This window comes from Jaculus jaculus, chromosome 9, assembly GCF_020740685.1.
Source record: "Jaculus jaculus isolate mJacJac1 chromosome 9, mJacJac1.mat.Y.cur, whole genome shotgun sequence".
NCBI lineage: Eukaryota > Metazoa > Chordata > Mammalia > Rodentia > Dipodidae > Jaculus > Jaculus jaculus.
The window spans coordinates 106,543,952-106,567,870 of NC_059110.1; the positions used below are offsets into that span (position 1 = coordinate 106,543,952).

Consider the following 23,919-nt stretch of genomic DNA (forward strand, 5'->3'; position numbering starts at 1 on the left):
TGCATCTGGAGTTCGTTTGCAGTGGCTGGAGGCCCTGGCATGCCCATTCTCTATCTGCCCCTTTCTCTCTCTGTCGCTCTCAAATAAATAAAAATAAACAAAAAAAAAATTTTTAAAAAAAGAAGTGATGGGTGTGCAATGTTCCATCAGCAGGCTTGGAAAGGATGAAAGGATGAGGTTACAGAGGGGTGACCTCGCCTCACCCACTGATGGGAGGCAGCAGCTGTGTGGCTTGGGCACAGTTCCCAGTGCCTGGGAAGACCCAGTCTGCCCTTCTCCACATGTTGGTAATTCCAAAGGAACCCCATGTCTTTGAATATGTCTCTGTGCTCCCATTCCTGTGCCCAGACAACCCTGTTCTGTTCTGCCCCTTGTCCATACCTTGGGAAACCCTGCTCTGCACTTCCATACTCTAACCAATTGTAGAAGCCCTTCTGTGCCCAGAGACCCTCATTTGCCCTAGCTCTTCCTGACGTCCTTCCTGATGTTCAGGCGACGCTCAGGTCCCTAGTGGATCTCCTTGGCCCACCTGGTGTAGTCCATGATGGTGTTGAGTCGGTGGGCAATGGTCAGCACGGTGCAGGCATCGAACTGGGTGCGAATGGTCCCCTGGATGAGGTCGTCAGTCTCCAGGTCAATGGCAGCTGTGGCTTCGTCCAAAACCAGGACACGGCTCTTACGGAGCAGGGCTCGAGCCAGGCACACGAGCTGCCTCTGGCCAACACTGGGAAGGAAGGAAGAAGACAGGCATTCAAGCTGGGTGCCCCAGCGGCCTTTCAGGCCTCGCTCCAGACCAGCTTCGGTCTCTACTCCTCGGCAGCTCCAGAATGGCTGCTCCTTCCCTATAATAGTCCGAGCTGTCAGGATACCACAGGATGGTGAGGGGCCTGAGAGGCAGAACCAGAGCCAGACATCATTGTGGAAGATGACCTGGAACCCCAGGGTCCACTCTTCTTGTGCTTTCTTCCTCACCCTCACTCGGCAACTAGCAGTCGAGTCTGTGGTCATTCAGTCCTTTGCACTGTTAGTAACAGCATTGTATTTTTCCTTCATTTGCATCCAAGCCACCATTACTATCTTGCTTAGCCTATGATTATACCATTCAGGCAGTCATCTCTCACCCCCATGGGTATAGAAACCATGAAACTATTTGGGGGACAAGAAAGGGACAGGGAAGGAAGGACCTAGGGACTCCCCATGTGTGTTCACTGGAGACCAGGAAGTTGGATACATGTCTGCCACCTCCTGCCTTGGAAGCCAGAGGTGGTAGACAAAGCAAGGCTGTGTTCACAACCACAGAGGCCACAGAACCCCCACACCCAAGGACAAATACCTCAGCCCTTCCCAAAGGAGTGAGTCACAGCCAGAGTGAGGCCGGACTCCCTCCTTGGCCCCTTCCCGCAAACTAATGAAGGTTTGGGCAGAGCAGTGAGCTGCCAGATAGAACTCAAGGCTGATTTACCGTCGGCCTGGCACAGGAAACAGGTTATTCTTAAAGTGGCCGCAGGCTTAGTGAGGGAGAGGAGAGCCCGTTTCTGTCTCCCATCCTGATGTGTAGAACCGGGGGCCAGCATACAACTCTAGGAGCTCAGTGGGTGGTGCGGGGGAGGTGGTGGAAAGCCCCTACTATCTTCCAGCAACCTCCAATGTGGCTTCACAGGTGAAAGCCAGTTTAAGTGAACATTTACCGATACAGGAATACCTGGGGTGGTGGGCAGTCCTCCCAGTTGCCTGCTTGTTTCTTTTTTTGGTGGTGGAGAATGAACACAAGCCCTTGCACATGTTAGGCAAGTGCTCTACCACTAAGCTGTATCCCTAGCCAGTGCTTTTGTCTGTTTTTCGAGATAGGATCTCACTCTGACCCAGGCCGACCTGGAATTAACTATGCAGTGTCAGTGTGGCCCGGCCTCCCCAGTGCAGGGATTAAAGGCGTGCACCCAGCTCAGTGCCTTTTTTTTTTTTTTTTTTTAATCCATTTTGAGAGAGAGACAGAGAGGCAGGTATAGAGAGAATGGGTGCAACAGGGCCTCTAGCCACTGCAAACAAACTCCAGATACGTGTGTCCTCTTGTGCATCTGACTTATGTGGGTGCTGGGGAATCAAACCTGGATCCTTAGGCTTCACAGGCAAACACCTTATGTGGTAAGCCATCTCTCTAGCCCTAGCCAGTACTTTTTTATACTTTTTGTTTTTCAAAGGTAGGGTTTTGCTCTAGCCCAGGTTGACCTGGAATTCACTATGTAATCTCAGGTTGGCCTCAAACTCATGGCGATCCTCCTACCTCTCTCTCCTGAGTGCTGGGATTAAAGGTATGCACCACCATGACCAGTGTTTTCTATACTTTATTTATTTTTTATTTTTTTGTTTATTTTTATTTATTTATTTGATAGCGACAGACAGAGAGAGAAAGAGGCAAAGGGAGAGAGGGAGAGAGAATGGGTGCCCCAGGGCCTCCAGCCACTGCAAACGAACTTGAGATGCATGTGCCACTTTGTGCATCTGGCTTATGTGGGTCCTGGGGAATCAAGGCTCAAACCAGGGTTCTTAGGATTCACAGGCAAGCGCTTAACCGCTAAGCCATCTCTTCAGCCCCCCATGTACTTTTTATTTTGAGACCGGGTCTCCCTAAATTGTTCAGGCTGGCCTTGAACTTTCAATCCTCCTGCCTCAACTTGCCAAGTAGTAGGATGAAGCCCAGCCCCACCCATTTTGTGTTTGAGGAACGCTCTTTAATGCAGCCAGGAAAGTGTTGGGACAAAATCCTCCATTTCCCTGCCCTGCCCCCAGCGCACTGAGCAGCACTGGGAAAGTAATTTCCAGCCCATAAAGATTAAAGAGATAGTGGAGATCAAAGTACTTTGAAGCCGGAAGCATTCTGTGCTGGGCAAATGTGTGGCTTCTGTTGTTGTTTCAAGTTTTGATCCATGAGGTAGACTGCAAGTAAGAAGGAAAATTAGAGGACTGGAGAGATGGCTCAGCAGCTAAGGTGTTTGCCTGCAAAACCTAATGACTCCAGTTCAATTCCCCAGTTCTCATATAAAACCAGATACATAGTGGTACACACATCTGGAGTTTGTTTGCAGCAGCTGGAGTCCCTGGCATGCCCATTCTTTCTGCCTCTCTACCTCTCTACCTCTCTTCTCTCTTTAAACAAAAGAAGAAAAAAAAAAAAAAAGAAGCCACGTGTGGTGGTGCAGACCTTTAATCCTATACTTGGGAGGCAGAGGTAGGAGGATCGCTATGAGTTCGAGGCCACCATGAGACTACCCAGTGAATTCCAGGTCAACCTGGGCTACAGTAAAACCATGCCTTGAAAAAACAAACAGAAAAAAAAAAAAAAAGCGTGAAAATTAGGAACTGAGGAGATGACTCAGTGGTTAAGAGTGCTTGCTGCTTTAAGCACGAGGATCTGGGAGGCTTGGGATAACTGGAGTTCAGTTTCTTCAGAACCCACACAAAAATCTGGGCATGGTCACACATGTCTATAACCCCAGTTGGTGGGGAGACTAGAGAATCACTAGGGGCCCCTGACTAACACTGAAAGCTCCAGGTGGAGGGAGAGGCCTCATCTCAAGGAAGTACATGGATGAGCAATAGAAAAGAGCACCTGAAGTCCTCCTCTGGCACCAGCACATGAATGGTGAGTGCATCTTCACACACATGCATGCATCACATATAACACACCACACATCCACACATACTCCACACCTACACATCTACCCGAGCAAAAATAAATGAAAATAAAAGGCTGAAGATGTAGCTCAGTGGGAGAGTATCTACGTAGCATGACCAACGCTCTGAAGGCCCTGGGTTTGAGTCCCATCATCAACAAAGAGAGAGAAGGGGGGGGGGAGGGAGGAAAATACATCATGTGTGCCGGGCATTGAAGCACATGCCTTTAATCCCAGCACTTGGGAGGCAGATGTAGGAGTATTGTTGTGTGCATAAGTCTCCCAAGCACTGGGACTGTCGACCTGTACTACCTAACAACTTTGATATTGGTGGCATATTGAAATGATATTTTTTGTTGTTGTTTTTTTTGGCTATAAATAAATTATTTTATTTTATTTTTTTCATTGACAACTTCCATAATTGTAAACAATAACCCATTGTAATTCCCTCCCCCCACTTTCCCCTTCGAAACTCCACTCTCTATCATATCCCCTCCCCTTCTCAATCAGTCTCTCTTTTATTTTGATGTCATGATCTTTTCCTCCTATTATGATGATCTTGTGTAGGTAGTGTCAGGCACTGTGAGGTCATGGATATCCAGGCCATTTTGTGTCATGAAATGATAGTTTTGATACATTGGGCTGGATAAAATACTTGGCACTTGGGAGGGTGAAGCTGGACGATTGCCTTGAGTTCTAGGACCACCTGTAGTACATAGTGAGGCTTTGTCTTTAATCCTAGCCCCGGGAGGCTGAGGTAGTAGGATCAATTGCTGTGAATTTGAGACCATCCTGGGACTACAGAGTTGAGTTTCATGTCAGCCAGTGCTAAAGTGAGACCCTACCTCAGAGAACCAAAAAAAAGAAGAGTGGGGAGGGGAAGGAGGAAGAAGAGGAGAAGAAGGAGGAAAAAAAATAACAGATCAGGGTGTGGTGGTGCACACCTTTAATCCCAGCACTTGGGAGGCTGAGTTAGGAGGATCACTGTGAGTTCAAGGCCACCCTGAGACTACAGAGTGAATTCCCAGTCAGCCTGGGCTAGTGAGACCCTACCTCAAAAAAACAAAAACAAGAAAATGGCCAGGCATGGTGGCAGAGGTAGGAGGATCACCGTGAGTTCTAGGCCACTCTGAGAGACTACATAGAGAATTCCAGGTCAGCCTGAGCTAAAGTGAGACTCTACCTCAAAAAACAAAACAAAAAGAAAAGAAAAGGAAAATGCCGCAGCAAACACAGATGTAGGATAGGTAGGATTCTTGAGGCTTTTGACTCATTAAGGAGTGCTGGTCTCCCCTGACAATGGGGTATGGAACCTGGAGCTCTGGAAGGGAGACAGGAAGTGCTGGGAGAACCTAAGTGGGGCGCTGCCTCCATCCTGAGAACATCTCTGACTTTCCTAATACATGGTCGGCTTCGTCTCACCTGCTTCACAGGAGTGACTCAGAACGTCCCTCCCCACCCAGGTGTAGCCTGACAACGTCACCCTGGCACCCACAGCAAACCAAGGAGGCTGGATACCATTAAGTTGCATTAGAAGAAAACCAGAGCTGGTTTCAATGCGAGGCATGTCTTCTCCCAACTGTGCAAATTTGATCAACAGCCCCCACCCCACCCAATTTTGAACTTGTTTCCTCACTGCAGACTGAGACTGTGGACCACCTCTGGGCTCTTGTGAGGCGTCTGTGAGGAATCACCCTATGCCAGGCACATAGAATGTGCCCCATACAAAATGATGCCTGATGTAACCTTGGCTGAGATGGGGCAGTGAGGGGAGGAGGGGTATTGCCTGGATTCTGTCATTTAACTCCAGAGTGCGCAGCACCCACAGTCCTGACCATCCACTCTCACCCTACCTGAGGTTCTCCCCACCCTCAGAGCACTGGAAATCCAGGCCTTCTGGCTGGTCGCTCACAAACGTGTGCAGGTGGGACAGCTCCAGGGCCCTCCAGATGTCCTCCTCAGAGTATCGGCCAAAGGGGTCCAGGTTCATGCGCAGGGTCCCCGAAAACAGGATGGGGTCCTGGTAAAACAGCAAGGCCTCAGGAAGCAGCAGTCAGATCCCATAAGGAGCTCCTGGCCCCAGAGCAAGGACAAGAGAGATTTAGGCAGTAGTGTTCCCACTCTGTCCCAGCCGCTCAGAAGGGGGACACTGCCAGGGAGATAGGAAACTGTCTGTGGGGGCTGATGGCTAAGTTCCCCACTGAAGCAGCAACCAGGGCCACTTAATCAGCTTTTTGAAAAGAAAGGGGGAAAAACAAACACTTGAAGAGCCAGAGAGAGAGGTGTGTGTGTGTGTGTGTGTGTGTGTGTGTGTGTGTGTGTGTGATGCAGCACGTGCTTGTCACAGCATGCATGTGGCGGTCAGAGGACCACGTTAGTGTTGCTCTTCACTTGTTTGAGGAAGGGTCTCTCATTTACTGCTAAGTTCCGGGCATCAGCAGCGTTACTCTCCTGTCTCTGTCTCCCTGCTTGCCACAGCTGGCGGGGTTCACAGACATGCGCCCCCGTGGGTGCTGGGGATCCAAACTCGGGCGCTTACGTTTGCACAGCGAGCACCTTATCCACCCAACCATCCCAGCCCAAGATGTGCAATCCTGAGCTGTGCCACCAACCAGGAGAGCCACACAGGACATCTCCACGATGCCATCCTGGGAGGGTCTTGTGGTCCGTCTTATTTGCTAGACCAAGGACAGGTCCAGGGTGTGCCTCGACCCTTCCAGATCTGCGGCTGGGTGGCTTGTAGTTGACTCTGCTCCCTGCTGTGCAGCCTTCTCCCCCACCAGCCCCCCCCACAAGACCCCAGCCTCAGTTCCCGAGCTACGAAAGGTTGGGAGGAGGTCAGGCGGGCCCGCGGTACCTGGGGGATGATGGTGAGCTGAGAACGCAGGTCGTGGAGCCCCAGGTCCGCCACGTTGAGGCCATCGATGAGAATCTCACCCTCTGCGGCCTCCAGGATGCGGAACAGGCAGAGGGTCATGGAGGACTTCCCAGCCCCGGTTCGGCCCACGATGCCAATCTGCGAGGGTGGGAAGGCCTGTCAGGGGCCCTCCCGGTCCACAGTAGCAGTGCAGCGGCCCCGTGTCTAGAGCACCTGCCTCTGAGACCCGTGCTCCCCCCGAGGGCCGAGTCAGCTCCCCGGGCCCACGTACCTTCTCCCCACCTCGCACGCGCACCGTGAGGTTCTTCAGCACCAGCTCCAAGCCCGGGCGGTACCGCACTGAGTAATTCCGGAACTCCACCTCTCCGTGCTGGGGCCAGCCTTCCGGAGGACGCCTGCCCTCCACTACCCAGGGGGCCTGGGGGAATGGCAGTTAAGTTCTCATCAGATTGGTGCCACCTGGGCCCTCTCACATTACCCAGCTTTGCCTCTTTATTATTTAAAAATGAACGTTTTGGTTGTTTGTTTTTATTTATTTGAGAGCGACAGACAGAGAAAGAGGCAGAGAGAGAGAGAGAGAGAGAGAGAGAGAGAGAGAGAGAGAGAGAGAGAATGAGAATGAATGGGCACATCAGGGCCTCCAACCACTGCAAAGGAACTCCAGACGCATGCGCCCCCTTGTGCATCTGGCTAACGTGGGTCCTGGGGAATCGAGCCTACTGGAACTGGGATCCTTAGGCTTCACAGGCAAGCGCTTGACCACTAAGCCATTTCTCCAGCCCCTATTATTTATTTTTATTTACATCTTACATAATTATAGACAAAAACCCATGGTAATTCCCTCCCTCCCCCCACTTTCCCATTTGTAGCTCCACTCTCCATCATACCCCTCCCCCCTCTCAACCAGTCTTTTATTTTGATGTCATTTTTTCCTGTTATGATGGTCTTGTGTACATAGTGTCAGGCACTGTGAGGTCATAGACATCCAGGCTATTTTGTGTCTGAAGGAGCGTGTTCTAAGGAGCCCTACCCTTCTTTTGGATCTTACATTCTTTCTGTCACCTCTTCCGCAATGGACCCTGAGCCTTGGACAGATTCCTCTCTCTTAAGACATCTTGGCCCTGACCCACTGTGTTCTCTGCCCGACAGGCCTAGAACCCTAGTGCTCTATGAGGGCTTCAAACCTCGGACTGTTCCTACATGGGACACATGCATGATAGGCAATCATGCCACCACCAAGCCACACCCCAGCCCTGTCCCTTTATTTCCCAAAAGTGCCACTCCAAGACTTCCCCATCCTGATACCCCACCTTCCACTGTTTTCATACTCTGCATCCTTGGGGTGCCCTTTCTGCCTGCCGTAGTATACCTTTAGTCACCTTTATGATTTCTTTAAAAATTAAAAAAAATATTTTTGTTGTTTTTGAGGTAAGGTCTCAATGTAGCCCAGGCTGACCTGGAATTCACTATGTAATGTCAGGGTGGCCTCGAGAGTGACAGAGACAGAGAGAGAGAATGGGCATGCCAGGGCCTCCAGCCACTGCAAATGAACTCCAGACGCATGCACCCCCTTGTACATCTGGCTTACATGGGTTCTGATGATTTGGGCATGGAACTGGGGTCCTTAGGCTTCATAGGCAAGCACTTAGCCACTAAGCCATCTCTCCAGCCCCAAAGAGATTTTTAAAGGATCTCTCTGGCCACTGTAAGGAGAATAGACTGGCTCTGGTAGGAGGGTGGTGGCTTCAAGACAGAACCAGCTACATCATTTGGGAGGCCCAGGGCAAAACAAACACAGGGCCTATGGTGGTTTAAATGTGAAATGTCCCCCATACCCTCATAGCTCCATGTGTTTGCGATTAAACCTCATACTTCATACTTAGCTGGTGGAGCCTTTGAGAAGTGGAGTCTTCCTAGAGGAGGTGTGTCACTGGAAGCAGACCGTGAGGTTTGTTAAGGTCACCCTACTGGGTGCGAGGTGGCTAACTCACTCTTTCTGCTACCTTCCAGCTAATGTGACAAGATGTGGTGTCCAGCTTCTGCCCAGCCCTGCTTTTTCCCACCATGATGAAACTTCCCCTCTAGATTGCAACTGAAATATACCCTCTGCTACCATGAGCTGCTTTGGGGTGGGTGGTTTTGTCCCAGGAACAAAAAGGTAACTGCTACAGGGCTTCTTGATAAGAAAAAATAGTAATAATAAATAAGGGGACTGGAAAGATGGCTCAGCAGTTAAAGGTGCTTGCTTGCACAGCCTGACAGCTCAGGTTCAATTCCCTAGTACCCATGTAAAGCGAGATGTATAAGGTGGCACATGCATCTGGAGTCCATTTGCAGTGGCTGGAGGCCCTGGCTACCCCATTCGCTCTCTCTTTCATTTTCTCTCTGCTTGCAAAGAAATATTTTAAAATGAAAAAAGAAAAAAAAATAAGAATGCCAAGGTGGGGCTGGAGAGATGGATCAGTCTTTAAGGCACTTGCCCGCAAAGCCTAATGACCCAGGTTCAATTCTCCAGCACCCACATAAAGCCAGAGGTACAAGTGGCACATGCATGTGGAGTTCATTTGTAGTGGTTAGGTATATCCATTTTCTGTCTGTCTTCTCTTTCTGCATGTAAATAATTTTTTTGAGAAGAAAATAAAAGAATTCCAAGGTGACAATGACAGACACATCATTTGGGGTACAGGAGACTATGTGTGTCTGCAGGACAAACTGGACTGCTGGCCATGAAGAAGAAGATGTGAACATCTGGAGCCAGAGAGAAGCAAGGAAGGCAGGGTTAGCAAGGAGGCCAGGCTGGTGGGAATAGGGCCTCACTGAAGGCCCTTTAGCAGGCCCATAGCCTGCATCCAAGGACCCAGAGGATCCCGAGAGGAAGGGTGGGTTGTTTCATGTGAATGTGCTGATGTTGAATCAGATAAGAACAGAACAGCATCCCCTACGTTAAAGTCATGCAGGACATGGGTGAGCTGTTTCAGTAGAAAGCAGACTGTGGCAGGGGATGTGGCTCAGTGGTTAAAGGCATTTTCTTACAAAGCCTGCTGGCTAAAGTTCACTTCTCCAGTATCCACATTAAAGCCAGACACACAAAGTGGCCTATGTTCCTGGATTTCTTGGTAGCAGGAGGCCCTGGCATGCATATTCTCTCTTTTGAAAATTAATAAATAAAAATCTTTTAATTTATTTTCAAGTAGAGAGAAAGAGAGAAAATATCTTTTAAAAAAGAAAGCAGGGCTGGAGACATGGCTTAGTGGTTCAGGCTCTTGGCTGCAAAGCCTAACAACTCATGCTCGACTCTCCAGGTCCCATGTAAGCCAGATGCGCAGTGACACAAGCACGCAAGGTCACACGTGTGCACAGGGGCGCACGCATGTCTGGAATTCGATTGCAGTGGCTGGAGGGCCTGGCACATCAATTCTCTCTCTCTCACTCTTGCTCTTTCACATTAAAAATAAAAGACCAGTCTGTTGGGCATGCTTTAGAAAGGAAGGAAGGAAGGAAGAAAGAAAAAAGAAAAGATAGCAAAGTCGGGCATAGTGGAGCATGGCTTTAATCCCAGCACTTGATAGGCAGAGGTAGGAGGATCGCCGTGAATTTGGGGCTACGTTGAGACTACATAGTGAATGACAGGTCAGCCTAGGCTAGAGCAAGATCCTACCTTGAAAAACCAAAAAGCAGACTGTGAGAAGTCTAGAAGTCTAGAAAGTTGGCTGCATCAGGCATAACCCAGAATAAGGGGGAAGTGGTGAGACAATGTACAGATGACCATGATTTTTATTTATTTACAAGCAGACAGAGAGAGTATGGGCACGCCAGGGCCTCTAGCCTCTGCAAATGAACTCCAGATGCATGCGCCACTTTGTGCATCTGGCTTTACATGGGTACTGGGGAATTGAGCCTGGGTTCTTAGGCTTTGCAGGCAAGTGCCTTAACCACTGAGCCATCTCTTCAGCCCAGGACCACAGTTTAAAATGGACTTCCTGAGGCTGGGAAGATGGCTCAGGAGGTAAAGTGCTTGCTGTGCGAGCCTGATGACCCAAGTGTGGATCCCCAGAGTCCATGTAGAGCTGGATATGTGGTGGAAGGGTCTGTAATCTCAGCATGCCTGTGGTGAGAAGGGAGATGGAGACAGATCTCAAAAGTTTGTGAGTCAGCTCCCTTGAACACACAAGAGAACCCTGCCTCCTAATAAAGCCAAAGGCAATGACAAGCACATAAGGTTGTTCTCTGACCTCCACACATGGGCATTTGCACACATGAACACACACACATATACATGCAATAAAATATGTCAGGTGTGGTGGCTCATACCTTTAATTCTAGCACTCGGGAGGCACAGGTAGGAGGATCACTGTGAGTTCAATGCCATCCTGAGACTACATAGTGAATTCTAGGTCAGCCTGGGATAGAGTGAAACCCTACCTCAAAAACAAACAATAATAATAATAATTAAATGGACTCCACAACAGCAGAGAGCTGGGGCAGCAGGACATAGGGAAGAGAATGTTTGTGTCTAGAATGGAGGGTGGGATGGAACACTTATCCATGAATGGAAATCAACCCATAGAGGCACAGAGCCGGAAGGCATGACTCAGGAAGTCAGGACCTCCAGTGACCACAGGAAGAATCCGAGGTGCTGGACTTTGACGGAAAATGGATGACACCTGCTCAAAGAGACGGGCAGGGCAGAGGAGGTCCAGGCAGGACTAGAGCACTGGAGACCTGGAGACGAGAAGGCTGAGGGAGTTCGTGTCTCTGACCTATTTTCTCATGAAAGGAAGTGTCAGGCAAGGTCAGGGCTGAGCACAGGGAGATGTGGTATGAGGACAGAAAACATTTTAAAGAGGTCTTTCTGGAAGTGGGGAAAATGTTTATGAGGGAATTAAAGCAGGGATCCAGATTGTAGAGTGTAATTATGAACTTGACCATCAGTGATCTTGTTCTCCAGTTGCACCGGAGCTGGCCTTAACTTGGGTGGTGATTTGGAGGTGAGGATGGGGATTAAAGAGTATCATGGTGGTAGGATACCAAGGAGGCAGGAAAGACAGAGGAGCTGCTGGACAGAGGCAAAGGGGTCATGGCAGTGGAGTCCCAGTGAGGACAGTGCTGTGACTTTGAAAGTAGTGACTTGGATCACATGAGCAAGAAGGGGGAGGAGATCTGAAAGCGGGCTACTTGACACGGAGCTCAGAGATGGTACAGCTTTCAGGCATGATGAAGTCTGGTGTGTGGCTTCAGTGAAGAAAATTCTAGGTGCTGGAGACATGGCTTAATGGTTAAGGCACTTGCCTGTGAGGCCTAAGGACTCAGGTTTGATTCCCCAGTACCCATATAAGTCAGATGGACAAGGTGACGCATGTGTCTAGAGTTCATTTGCAGTGGCTAGAGACCCTGGCATGCCCATTCTCTCTCAATAATAAGTTATTTTTTTTTAAAGGTTTGGACCCACTCAGAAGAAGAACAAAGTCATGCTGCCTTGCCTCTGCTCCTGTGACCAGACTGGCCTCTTGGGCTAGAATACTGCTCATCTCTTGGTCCCAAGCCCCATTTTTCCTTGTCTGTCAATACTTGCCTACCCCCAGAATTGCAGCTCTCCCCCTGATCACTCCGGCCAAACCATCTCCCCTGTCTACTTTCTTGGAGAACATCACCCCAGAGCCTTGCCATCTACCACAGAGCCCTGCTGCATCCTCCCCTCCCACTGGCTCGCAATCTCATATTCAGCGCTGAGAGTTCTATGCCTCCTAGCATTGACCTCTGCCTGATGCTCTAAGGGGCTGGATAGATGGATGGATGGATGCGAGGTACTCTGGTCTTGCTCAAGGATGAGTAGCCACAAAGCACCCTTCCTCAGCTGCTCCAGCCTCCTCTGGTCCACCGGCCTCTTTGCAGGACTCACCTCCGTCTCGGTCTTGGAGTACTCTTTGACTCTCTCCACAGCCACAATATTGGACTCCAAGTCTGACATCATTCGTATCATCCAGTTCAGAGCCATTGTCACCTGTCCAAAGGGACTGGGTTATGGAATGGCCCCATCTTTCCTGGCAATGGTTTTGGGAAGAGTTCATTCCGTGATCAATGGGATCCCATCCCATCTGTGACCCACAGGTATATGCTGCCTGGGGCTCTAGTCACAAGGGTGCCTCAGGCAGTGACAATGCGGACTAAAACAAGGACAGCTTCACCCAGTGCTTCTCAAACTTTAATATGCATAAGACTTCCCAGAGCATCTTGTTAAAATGCAGTGTGTGATTCAGTAAGTGTGAGGTGGGACCTGAGAGTCTCCATTTCTAACAAGCTCCCCGAAGATGTCAATACGGCTAGTCCAGGGACCACACTTTATGTACCAAGAAGCCTTGATAGAAATGCAGACTCCTGCCTGACTCTAGCTCAGTCAGCCCAGTCTAGCTCACTGAATCAAAATGCACATTTTAACAAGGTCTCCAGGTGATTCACATGCACACTAAGCTTGGAGAGGACTGGCCTGTCAGGATGGCCTTTTGTTTACTAATGTGTTTGGCTCCAAGCCACCTGAGGCAGTGACAATGTGATCTGATTTACAAAAATCCCATTTGTGGTTACATAACTCTTGGACCATACAGGCTGGTATCAGGGTGACCTCCAGCCTGGGCCCTTAGTCATCTGATCTACATGCAACAGGGGATTCATTCCAGGATCACCCCCTACCCTGCAGAAGACAGCAATATCTACAGAAGTTCAAGGCCCATAGATCAAACGAGGCCCTATTTGCATGGAACCTACACGTATCTTCCTGTATCTCTAGGTTGCCAGCAGTACCCGATAGGCTGCCTGCTGCACATCGCTTCATTGGCATGCGTTCAGAGGAATGATGAAGTCAAGTCTTGCTCGTTTTTGCATGTTTCTGGAATTTTTTTCTCCAAATATTCTTTTAGGGGAGGGTGTGTTGTGTGCATGCATGCGTGCGTGTGTGTGTGTGTGTGTGTGTGTTAGCATCTCATATATAAGCCAGCATAGCATTGAATTCACATCGCTCCTCCTGCCTCAGCCTCCTCCCAAGTGCTGGGATTACAGGTATATGTCACCACATCTGGCCTCTTTCAAATGTTTTCTTTTGTTTTTCAACATAGGGTCTCAATTTAGCCCAGGCTGACCTGGAATTTACTATGTAGTCTCAGGGTGCCCTCAAAGTTATAGCAATCCTCCTATCCCTGCCTCCCAAATGCTGGGATGAAAAGCGTGCACCACCACACCTAGCTTTTTCAAATGTTTTCTATCTGTAGTTTTGGTTGAGTCTATCCATGGGGAAGCCCAGGACACAAAACACTGAGTGTAGCTTCTCTGAGGGCACACATCCACCAAGTGTGATCCAGCCTGCACTTTCTTGTGGCAGAACTCCATCAGGTTGACCTGCTTTTTGCCCAACATGGCAAGTTCTATTGGGCCTTTGGGTCCAAGATCCAAGATTATTTGCCCAATACCCAAGAGTAGGAAAACTGCAAGCCACATTCCTTCTTCCCTTCCCTTTCTCCTTCCTCTGTGGCTTGCACCCAAACCTGGCTTCTAGGCAGGTACTCTGCCACAGAACTGCATCTCCGTGCCTCTTGCTTCTTCCTCCCACCACAAAGCCCTCCCCAGTCTGCATTACATGCCCTCGTAATGAGTGTCTCCCTACATCTAGCTGGGGAGATCACAGGCCTTGAGAGCCAACTGAGGACAGAGGGTGGCACTCAGGAGATACTTTTGGCATCTGTAAGGCCTCTGCTCCATAGCCACCCTGCCTAGGGGTCCCAGGACCCTCCTCACCTGTAAAGCATAGGACACAGAAAGACCCACGAGCCCCGGATTCAGGCTGCTTCTCCCAATCACTGCAAACAGTGCTGCAAAGAGCACAACGCAGTTGCCCACAAACTCCACTTGGATGCCCAGCCACCTGTGGGGACCAACAGGGAGGGAATGGGCGGGTGCAGGGAGGCTGGGTTTCTGCGTAGGACAGCGGCAGGGGGCCTTCACTTGGGGCCCCCCTCAAAGAGCCTGTGGGCATTCGAGGGCGAGGGGTGAAAGAGGCTCCTGACCTGTTGGAAGCGATGTAGGGGTAGCAGCTCTGCTGGTTGGCGTCCACCTTAGTATCGCTGAGAATCTTGAAGTCTTCGCTGCGGCCATAGGCCCGGATGACGCTGGTGCCGGTCACCGTCTCTGAAAAGTGGGAGTAGATGGGAGAGCGAGTGACCGACTCCAGCCGCTTCAGTTGCCGTGACGTGGCCACGTAGAAACGCTGGGGGGGGGGGGAGGGGAGAGAGCGTGGTGTTAAGGATCATAAACTCCCCAACTCAGTCTCTCTGTGATTCTCCAGCCTCCTACTAGCCAGTTCCACAAAGCCATACTGCCTTCTCCTAGTTCCCCTTGGAGAAAACAAAACAAAACAAAATTATGCCAGGTGTGGGGCGTACACCTGTAATGCCAGCACTCACGAGGCTGAGTTAGGAGGATCACCATGAGTTGGAAGCCACCCTGAGACTACATAGTGAATCCCAGGTCAGCCTGGCCTAAAGCGAGACCCTACCTCGAAGAAACAAACAAACAACAAACAAAGCAAACAAGCAGACAAACAAGAGATTTTATTTATTTATGTATGTGTGTGTATGTATGAGCATGCTAGGGTCTCTTGCCACTGCAAATGAGTATATCTGGCTTTAAGTGGATGGCTGGGGAACTGAACCAGAGCTAACAGGCTTTGCAAGCAAACACCTTTAACCACTAAGCCATCACCCTAAACCCCAAGGGAGCAGAGTCCTGACATACATTTTGCCCTTTCCCTCTGATCACCTTCACTCAGTCTTCCAGGCCACCTCCTCTATGAAGTCCTCCCAGATGCCCTTTGGCTTGAGCCTACATCACCGTGTGCGGCTCACACCACTGATCCTGCTTGGCCTCTTGAGTAGTGAAACATCTCCCTCCACTTATGAGGGCTTAGCAGTATGCTCATAGTCAAATGATTTTGCCAAACTTGCAAAGAATAATTCTATGTTCTTTTTTTTTTTTTCCTGAAAAATGTCCCCCTTACCCTAGTTAGCTTAAGCTTTACAAAGCATGGTTTGGCCTTCAGTTTCTATTCTGTTCCTAGTGGGCCCCAAAATGAGCAGCTCTGCACAGGATGGGTACATAGGAGTCTCCCCTGGTTCAGCCCAGAGCACAGGTCTCCTTGCCCAGAAGGATTCCTTTCATCAACTGATCACCTCCCTGAGAACCGAGGTCCTAGTGACCACAGGCTTTCCAGTGAGAGGTGTCTGAGTGCTCAGCAACTTACGTTTGGAACAATGTGTCCTAAACTATTAACAACATTTTACTAAAATACGGCCAACAGGAAAGGGCTGGCACAGGTTATGAATTTGATCTTTGCATCAACTCTATAAGGTAGGTTCTAAGAGTCTATTTTACGGGTGGGTTAAAGGAGTTTCAAGGAGGTGGAATACTTAGTGAACTACCATCCCTGATCCAAACCAGCTACATCCTAGTCCGCACTAGTATCTGGCCTATATCACATGTGCCCACACCCACATGCCCTGCTGCCCCCGCCAGCTCCACCCACCCACTCTGGCACCTGTGTGAAGGTGTAGAGCCCAGCCAGAGGCAGGACCACCACGATGAAGAGCGGCGTGCTGGCCACGATGACCACGATGGTGGAGATGGAGGTGAAGAAGGAATTAAACAGCATGAGGATGGTGGAGGCCAGAACCTCGTCGATGACGTAGATGTCCTTGGAGAAGCGGTTGAGGATGCGGCCCGAGGGCGTCGTGTCGAAGAAGGACTGCGGCGAGCGCATCTTGTTGTGCAGCAGGGCCTTGTGCAGCAGGCGCGCGGCCTGGATGGCGCCCACCGCCATGGTGAAGGCTGACAGCATCACCAGCAGCCCTGTTGGGAGAGGCCGAGTGTAGCTCACTCACCGGAGGGAGGGGCCGGGCAGGTAGAGACACGGGGGATGGCCAGGTGGGTGACAGAGGCTCTGAGGGCAAAGGAATGGCTAGGAGCGGTGGTGCCGAAAGCCAGAGGTCGGGGAGACGGGAGCCCCTTCTGTGCACCCCTCCCGCGACCCGGATTCACCTTGCAGAATTCCCAGGGACGCGTAGACGCCCAGCCTCAGGGAGGTGTTGTTCTGTCTGCCATCCACCACTGCCTCGTTACTCCAGGCACTGAGCCACACGTTGGCGCCAATGGCAGCTGCACTTTGGCCAGCATACAGGAGACAGATAGCCAGGGTGGTGCAGAGTCCCATTGCCTTGGCATAATCCCAGTACACCCTCAGCTTCACCTGTAGAGAGTGGCCACGGCAGTTGGAGACACAGGAAGTGCCTGAGGGCTGTTCGTGATCTCCAGGCTATGTCCACCCTACTCACGGTGCCAGTCTCCGCCTTCTCCTCTTGAATTAGCACCCCAGTCTCCTTTGTCTTTGTCACCGTCCCCTGTGTCGCCTTCTCTAGTGGTTTTGTGTGTCTCCTGGGCACAGACCGGCTCTGGCCCTCCCCTTCTGATGACATGGAACTAAGCTGTCTGTGGAGGCAGCTGGTCAGGCCCAGACAGGAGGCCTTCAATCCGCGCCCCCAGGTGTGTCAAGGAGAAGGCCCCCTCGCATCCCACCTGCCAGGGCTTGGGGACCCTGTGGCAGCCTTCCAGAGACTCGGGGACAGGGGAGCTCACCCTCACCTCATAAACTGCTTGCGGACCTCGTACATGACTGGCTCGCTGTCCGTCAGGTCTGTGTGGGTGCTGAGAGTGTCTTCGATCAGAAGTACCTCTTCTCCATCTTCCAAGGCTGCAGTGGGGAAGAGAGCCTCTCAGGTTGACCGCTCACCTACAGCCCTGCGGCCCAGCCCCCACCCCAGTTTGCAGCCTGGACAGACATGCAGGGGAAAAGAGGGGGACAACCAGAAAGACACGGGGTAGGCAACCTGAGGCATTTCCCTTCAGGGACTCTAGAGAAGGGGAATCAGGCCGGGCGTGGTGGCGCATACTTTTAATCCCAGCACTTGGGAGGCAGAGGTAGGAGGATCACCAAGAGGTTGAGGCCACCCTGAGACTGCATAGTGAATTCCAGGTCAGCCTGGGCTACAGCGAGACCCTACCTCGAAAAACCAAAAACCAAAAAAAAAAAAAAAAAAAAAAAGTGGAGGGGGGAGACTCAAATAGGCTGGGGATCTGGACTCTGGAGTCAGGCCTGGCTATGCATAAATCCTACTTCCTTAATGCATGAACAAGGAATGATAATGGAAGCTAGCTAGCCCACAGCATCGCCAATACTGTGAGTTAAGAAAAGAGTGTATGTCCAGGAGTGAGCAAGGGGCATGAGAATGCTTGGGGAGACTGCCTGTACAACGGCAGCAGGTAGAGAAGTCCAGGGAAAGGCCCACTCAGCGTGGGGAGGAGAAGTGGGGCCTTTGTGAGCCAGAGGCTACACCTGGCTTTATGCCGCCTGGGACCTTGTTTGCTCACTGCTATCTCTCAGTACCCGAGATCGTGTGTGGTCATGTTGTTTAATAAATCTTGTTGAGCTGGGGATGGTGCATGCCTTTATTCCTAGCACTCCAGAGACTGTGAGAAGAGATCACTGTGCGTTTTAGACCAGCCAGGGCTAGAGTGAGGCCCTGTCTTAAAAATACAAATAAGGGGCTGGAGAGATGGCTTAGCGGTTAAGCGCTTGCCTGTGAAGCCTAAGGACCCCGGTTCGAGGCTCGGTTCCCCAGGTCCCACGTTAGCCAGATGCACAAGGGGGCGCACGCGTCTGGAGTTCGTTTGCAGAGGCTGGAAGCCCTGGCGCGCCCATTCTCTCTCTCTCCCTCTATCTGTCTTTCTCTCTGTGTCTGTCGCTCTCAAATAAATAAATAAATAAAATTTAAAAAAAAAATCCAAATAAGCTGGGAGTGGTGGTGCACACCTTTAATCCCAGCACTTGGGAGGCAGAGGTGGGAAGAACTCCATGAGTTTGAGGCCACCCTGAGACTACATAGTGAATTTTAGGTCAGCCTGGACTAGAATGAGATACTGCCTCAAAAGAAAACAAACATACATACAAACAAAAAACAAATAAGGGCTGGAGAGATGGCTCAGTGGTTGAGGCACTTGCCTGCAAGTCTAATGACCCAGGTTTGATTTTCCAGTACCCACATAAAGCCAAATTCATAAAGTGGCATGCATCTGGAGTTCATTTGCAGCAGCTGGAGGTCCTGGCACAACCTCTCTTGTCTCCTGTATGCTTTTTAAAAACTTTATTTTTGGGGCTGGAGAGATGGCTTAGTGGTTAAGCGCTTGCCTGTGAAGCCTAAGGACCCCAGTTCGAGGCTCGGTTCCCCAGGTCCCACGTTAGCCAGATGCACAAGGGGGCGCACGCGTCTGGAGTTCATTTGCAGAGGCTGGAAGCCCTGGTGCGCCCATTCTCTCTATCTCCCTCTATTTGTCTTTCTCTCTGTGTCTGTTGCTCTCAAATAAATAAATTAATTTTTTAAAAAAAAAACAAAAAAACTTTATTTTTCAGAGAAAGCAAGAGTGCATGGGTGTGCCAGGGCCTCTTTATTAAAAAAAATTTTAAATCTATTTTTAAAATTTATGTTTTATTTATTTGAAAGAGAGAGAGAAGCAGACATATATATAGAGAGTGAATGGGTATGCCAGGGCCTCTAGCCACTGCAAATGAACTCCAGACGCATGCATCACCTTGAGCATCTGGCTTACATGGATACTAGAGAATTGAACCTGGGTCCTTATACTTTGCAGGCAAGTGCCCCAACTGCTAAGCTACTTTTCCAGCCCCCAATTTATTTATTTATTTATTTATTTATTTATTTATTTTCAAGCAGAGAGAGAGGGGGAGAGAGAGAGAGAGAAAAAAAGAGAAAGGAGAGGCATGCTAGGTCCTTCAGCTGCTGCAAACTCCAAATACATGTGCCACTTTGTGCATCTGGCTTTATGTGGGTACTCAGGAATTGAACTCTGGTTGTTAGGCTTTGTAGGCAAACACCTTAACCACTAAGCCATTTCTTCAGCCCACACCAGGGCCTCTTGCAGCTACAGACAAAGTCCGGATTCATGTGCAACTTTGCTCACCTGACTTTAAGTGGGTGCTGGGGAATTGAACTCAGGCCAGAAGACATTGCAAGCAAGCGACTTTAACCACTGAGCAACTGCGTTAGCTCCATGATGTATGCTTGTGGCAGATGGGAAAACTGAGGCTCGGAGACCAACGCAGCAACCCACAATTAGGGGAGAGGAGGAGCTAGGAGCTGGCTATAACCAGTTCCCTTTTCCTTTGGTGAGGTCTAGCTATCATACAAGTTCCTCAGAATTGCCCTGATGTCATACCAGGCCTGTCCACAGATACACAGACAGGGACAAGGTGGACACCGGGAGGGCACGGGAGTCAAGAGGGCCAGGGATGCTGGGTACCGATCGTGCTCTCCTCCAGGTGTTCCTCATCCTTATCCAGCGTGTAGTTCCGGAGGAAGTTAGCAAAGGAGCCGTCGTGCTGCAGAAGGGCCGCGTAGTGGCCCATCTCAGACACCCGTCCGTCGGCTAGCACTATGATGAAGTCCATCTGGGGCAGGAAGCTGATGCCGTGTGTCACTAGCACGCGAGTCTGCGGGGAAGGCGTCTGGCACTAAGCTGCAACACCCTCGGGCAACCCCCCCCAGTCACAGGCACCAAGCCACAGAGTATGGGTGAGGAGTCGTATGCCAGGGAGCAAGGGTAGCCTCATCTGTGACTCACACCATGCTCACCACAGTCTGCTCAGAGCCTCCGGGGTATGTGTGCCCACAGGTTTCCCCTGCCACCCCTATCCCCCTCCACCTTCTGGTTCCCAAGCCCCCTTGGCCTCCCACCTTTTCTTGCCCATAGCTCACCTCAGACCCTTAGCCTCTTATGACCTCACCTTGCCTGCCAGCACACCTTCTGGCCCAATCACTTGGTCAAAGATATGTTTGGCCACATGGGAGTCTACAGCTGACAGTGGGTCATCCAGCAAAAAAATGTCCGCGTCGCTGTAAACAGCTCGGGCCAGGTTGATACGCTGCCGCTGGCCCCCAGACAGGTTAATACCCTGGAGGGAGGAGGCAGTGGAAGCTGGGTACTGGATGGAAGAAGGCTCAGACAGGACCAAGGGGACACGGCCTGTTCACCATTTAGCAAGACCCCGAACTTATGTTTCTTTCTTTATTTCCCTGAGGTAGGGTCTCACTCTAGCCCTGGCTGACCTGGAATTCACTCTGTAGTCTCAGGGTGGCCTCAAACTCACGGCAATCCTCCTACCTCTGCCTCCCAAGTGCTGGGATAAAAGGTGAGCACCATTATGCCCAGCTCTCTTTTTATTTCTTTCTTTCTTAAAAAATATTTTGTTTATTTATTTGAGAAAGAGAGAAAGACAGAGAGTATGGGTGCACCAGGGCCTGCAGGCACTGCAAACATTAGATGTACATACCACTTTGTACATCTGGCTTATGTGGGTGCTAGGGAATTGAACCTATGTCCTTGGGCTTGCAGGCAAGCACCTTCACTGCTAAGCCATCTCTCCAGCCCCTCTTTTTTTTTTTTTCTTTTCCTTCCTTGGGCTGGGGAGATGGCTCAGTAGACAAAGGCACTTACCTCTCTGCCTTTCCTTCCTCCCTCCCTTCCTTTTATATTGTTGTTTTGAGACTGGGCCTCTTGAGACAGGCTGGTTTCAAATTCACTGTGTAGCCAAGGACCTTGTGTCTACCTCTATATAGAGTACAAGCATGTCCCACCACACCCAGCTCGAACTCTGCATTGCATAGGATGTCTGTCTATCTCTATGAAGCTACAGAGGAAGGGGCCAGGCTCCCAGAGTCCCCTGGGCAGATGGTGCCATTCTCTTCTTAGCTTTAGTGCCTTGTCCAGGTGGCTGCTGTGCCCAACCCAAGTGCTCAATGAGCAATGGACAGAAAAACATGTGGAATAGCAATATACTGATTACTATTCAGCCCAAAGAAGGAACGAAATGCTGACCAATGCCCCAACCTGGACAGACCTTGTGGACATTATGCCAAGTGGTGCTGGTCACAAAAAGGCAAATATTGTATAAATCTACTCACAGGTATCTAGAACAGCCAAATTCCTAGAAACCAAACGATGGCTGCCAGGGATTGGGGGAAGGAAGGAATAGGGAGTTACAGTTCTGTGGGGACAGAGTTACCATTTGGAATAACAAGAGTTCTGGAGATAGTTGCATAACATTGCAAATGTAGCTAATTGACTGAACTGGGCACTGAAAAACAATAATTAAGGTGAAACATTTCTAAAAAATATATATATATATTATATATATATAAAATATATATATAATAATATATAATATATAATATGTAATATATAATATATATTTTATATAATATATATAATATATAATATTTATATTTATATAATATATATAATATATACATATATATATATATATATTTTTTTTTTTTTTTTTGGTTTTCGAGGTAGGGTCTCACTCTAGTCCAGGCTGACCTAGAACTCACTATGTATTCTCAGGGTGGCTTCGAACTCACAGTGCTCCTCCTACCTCTGCTTCCCAAGTGCTGGGATTAAAGGCATGCGCCATCACGCCTGGCACTAAAAAAATATTTTTTTTTAAATTTTTATTTATTTATTTGAGAGCAACAGACACAGAGAGAAAGACAGATAGAGGGAGGGAGAGAGAGAGAATGGGCGCGCCAGGGCTTCCAGCCTCTGCAAACGAACTCCAGACGCGTGCGCCCCCTTGTGCATCTGGCTAATGTGGGACCTGGGGAACCGAGCCTCGAACCGGGGTCCTTAGGCTTCACAGGCAAGCGCTTAACCGCTAAGCCATCTCTCCAGCCCTAAAAAATATTTTTATCTACTTATATGTGTGTATGTGTGTGTGTGTGTGTGTGTATGGGGGGGGAGAAAATGGACACACTAGGGCCTCTTGCTGCTGCAAACAAACTCCAGACACATGCATCATTTTTCATATCTGTTTTCATATGGATACTGGGGAAGTCACATCTGGGCAGGCAGGCTTTGCAAGCAAGTACCTTTACTTGCTGAACCATCTCCCTAGCCCTAAGGTGGTACATTTTTCATTATGTATACTTTACTACAATTAAAATGAAAGACAGAGCTGGGTGTGATGGTGCACACCTTTAATCTCAGCACTTGGGAGGCAGCGGTAAGTGGCTTGCCATGAGTTCGAGGCCATTCTGAGACTGCATAGTGAATTCCAGGTCAGCCTGAGCTAGAGTGAGACCCTACCTTGAAAAAAAAAGAGAGAGAGAGAGAAGGGGGCTAGAGATATGGTTTAGTAGTTAAGGTACTTGCCTTCAAAGTAAAAGGACCCACATAAGCCAGATACACAAGGTGGCACATGCATCTGGAGTTCATTTGCAGTGGCTAGAGGCCCTGGCATGCCCATCCTCTCTATCTGCCTCTTTCTCTCTCTCTCTCTCAAATACATAAAAATATTTTTATTTTATTTATTTATTTATTTTTTATTTTTTAAAATTTTTATTAACATTTTCCATGATTATAAAATATATCCCATGGTAATTCCCTCCCTCCACACCCCCACACTTTCCCATTTGAAATTCCATTCTCCATCATATTACCTCCCCATTACAATCATTGTAATTACATATATTATTTATTTATTTATTTATTTATTTTTTTTTTTTTTGGTTTTTCAAGGTAGGGTCTCACTCTAGTTTAGACTGACCTGGAATTCACTATGTAGTCTCAGGGAGCCCTCAAACTCCTGACAATCTTCCTGCCTCTGCCTCCTGAGTGCTGGGATTAAAGGTATGTGCTACCATGCCCGGCTTCGCCTTTCTTTTAAATGAGGCAGGATCTCACTTTAACCCAGGCTGACCTGGAATTTACCATGTAATCCAGGCTGGCCTTGAACTCAGGGTGATCCTTCTGCTTCAGTTCCCTGGGTGCTGGGATTATAGATGTGACCCTCCCCACCTGGTTGAGAGCTAGTCTTTAAGTGACCCCTCCAACTTCATTTTCTCCTCCTGACCTCTTACTCTGTTCCAGCCACACTGGTTTCCTTGTCAGTCTATTGCTACTCCTGCCGGAGGCTGTTTTTTTTTTTTTTTTTTTTTCTGCCTGCTCTCTCTGCCTCAGATGACTCCAGACAGGGCTCTGTGGCCCTTGGACAGGGCTGCATGGTCCTCAGATATGACTAGCTTCCTCTTCTTGTTCAGTTTTCTATTTCTCAGCCACAGTTTCTCAAGCCACTCTAACCATTCAGTACAGCTCATGTTTTTATATTCCTGCCTTCCTTTATTTCTTTCCCCTCAGGATTACATAAAATATAAATTATGTGTTATTTCTCTTGCTTCTTGCCTTTTTTCCCTGTTAGAA

The 23,919-nt window shown here is 49.4% G+C and overlaps 1 protein-coding gene across 1 annotated transcript in view; it reads right to left on the reverse strand.

Moving 5' to 3' along the window:
* Positions 1-23,919, reverse strand: part of Abcc3 (ATP binding cassette subfamily C member 3) — a 70,316-nt gene that overhangs the window by 2,782 nt on the left and 43,615 nt on the right. The window contains exons 19-31 of the mRNA XM_045158560.1: positions 20,447-20,614; positions 19,963-20,152; positions 17,230-17,338; positions 16,923-17,076; positions 16,630-16,837; positions 16,130-16,440; positions 14,604-14,803; positions 14,335-14,461; positions 12,449-12,550; positions 6,821-6,967; positions 6,529-6,687; positions 5,525-5,691; positions 530-724 (exon numbers count right to left, since the gene is read on the reverse strand). Of these exons, the coding sequence (XP_045014495.1) occupies positions 530-724; positions 5,525-5,691; positions 6,529-6,687; positions 6,821-6,967; positions 12,449-12,550; positions 14,335-14,461; positions 14,604-14,803; positions 16,130-16,440; positions 16,630-16,837; positions 16,923-17,076; positions 17,230-17,338; positions 19,963-20,152; positions 20,447-20,614 (2,237 nt within the window). The remainder of the gene's footprint in view (positions 1-529; positions 725-5,524; positions 5,692-6,528; positions 6,688-6,820; positions 6,968-12,448; positions 12,551-14,334; positions 14,462-14,603; positions 14,804-16,129; positions 16,441-16,629; positions 16,838-16,922; positions 17,077-17,229; positions 17,339-19,962; positions 20,153-20,446; positions 20,615-23,919) is intronic.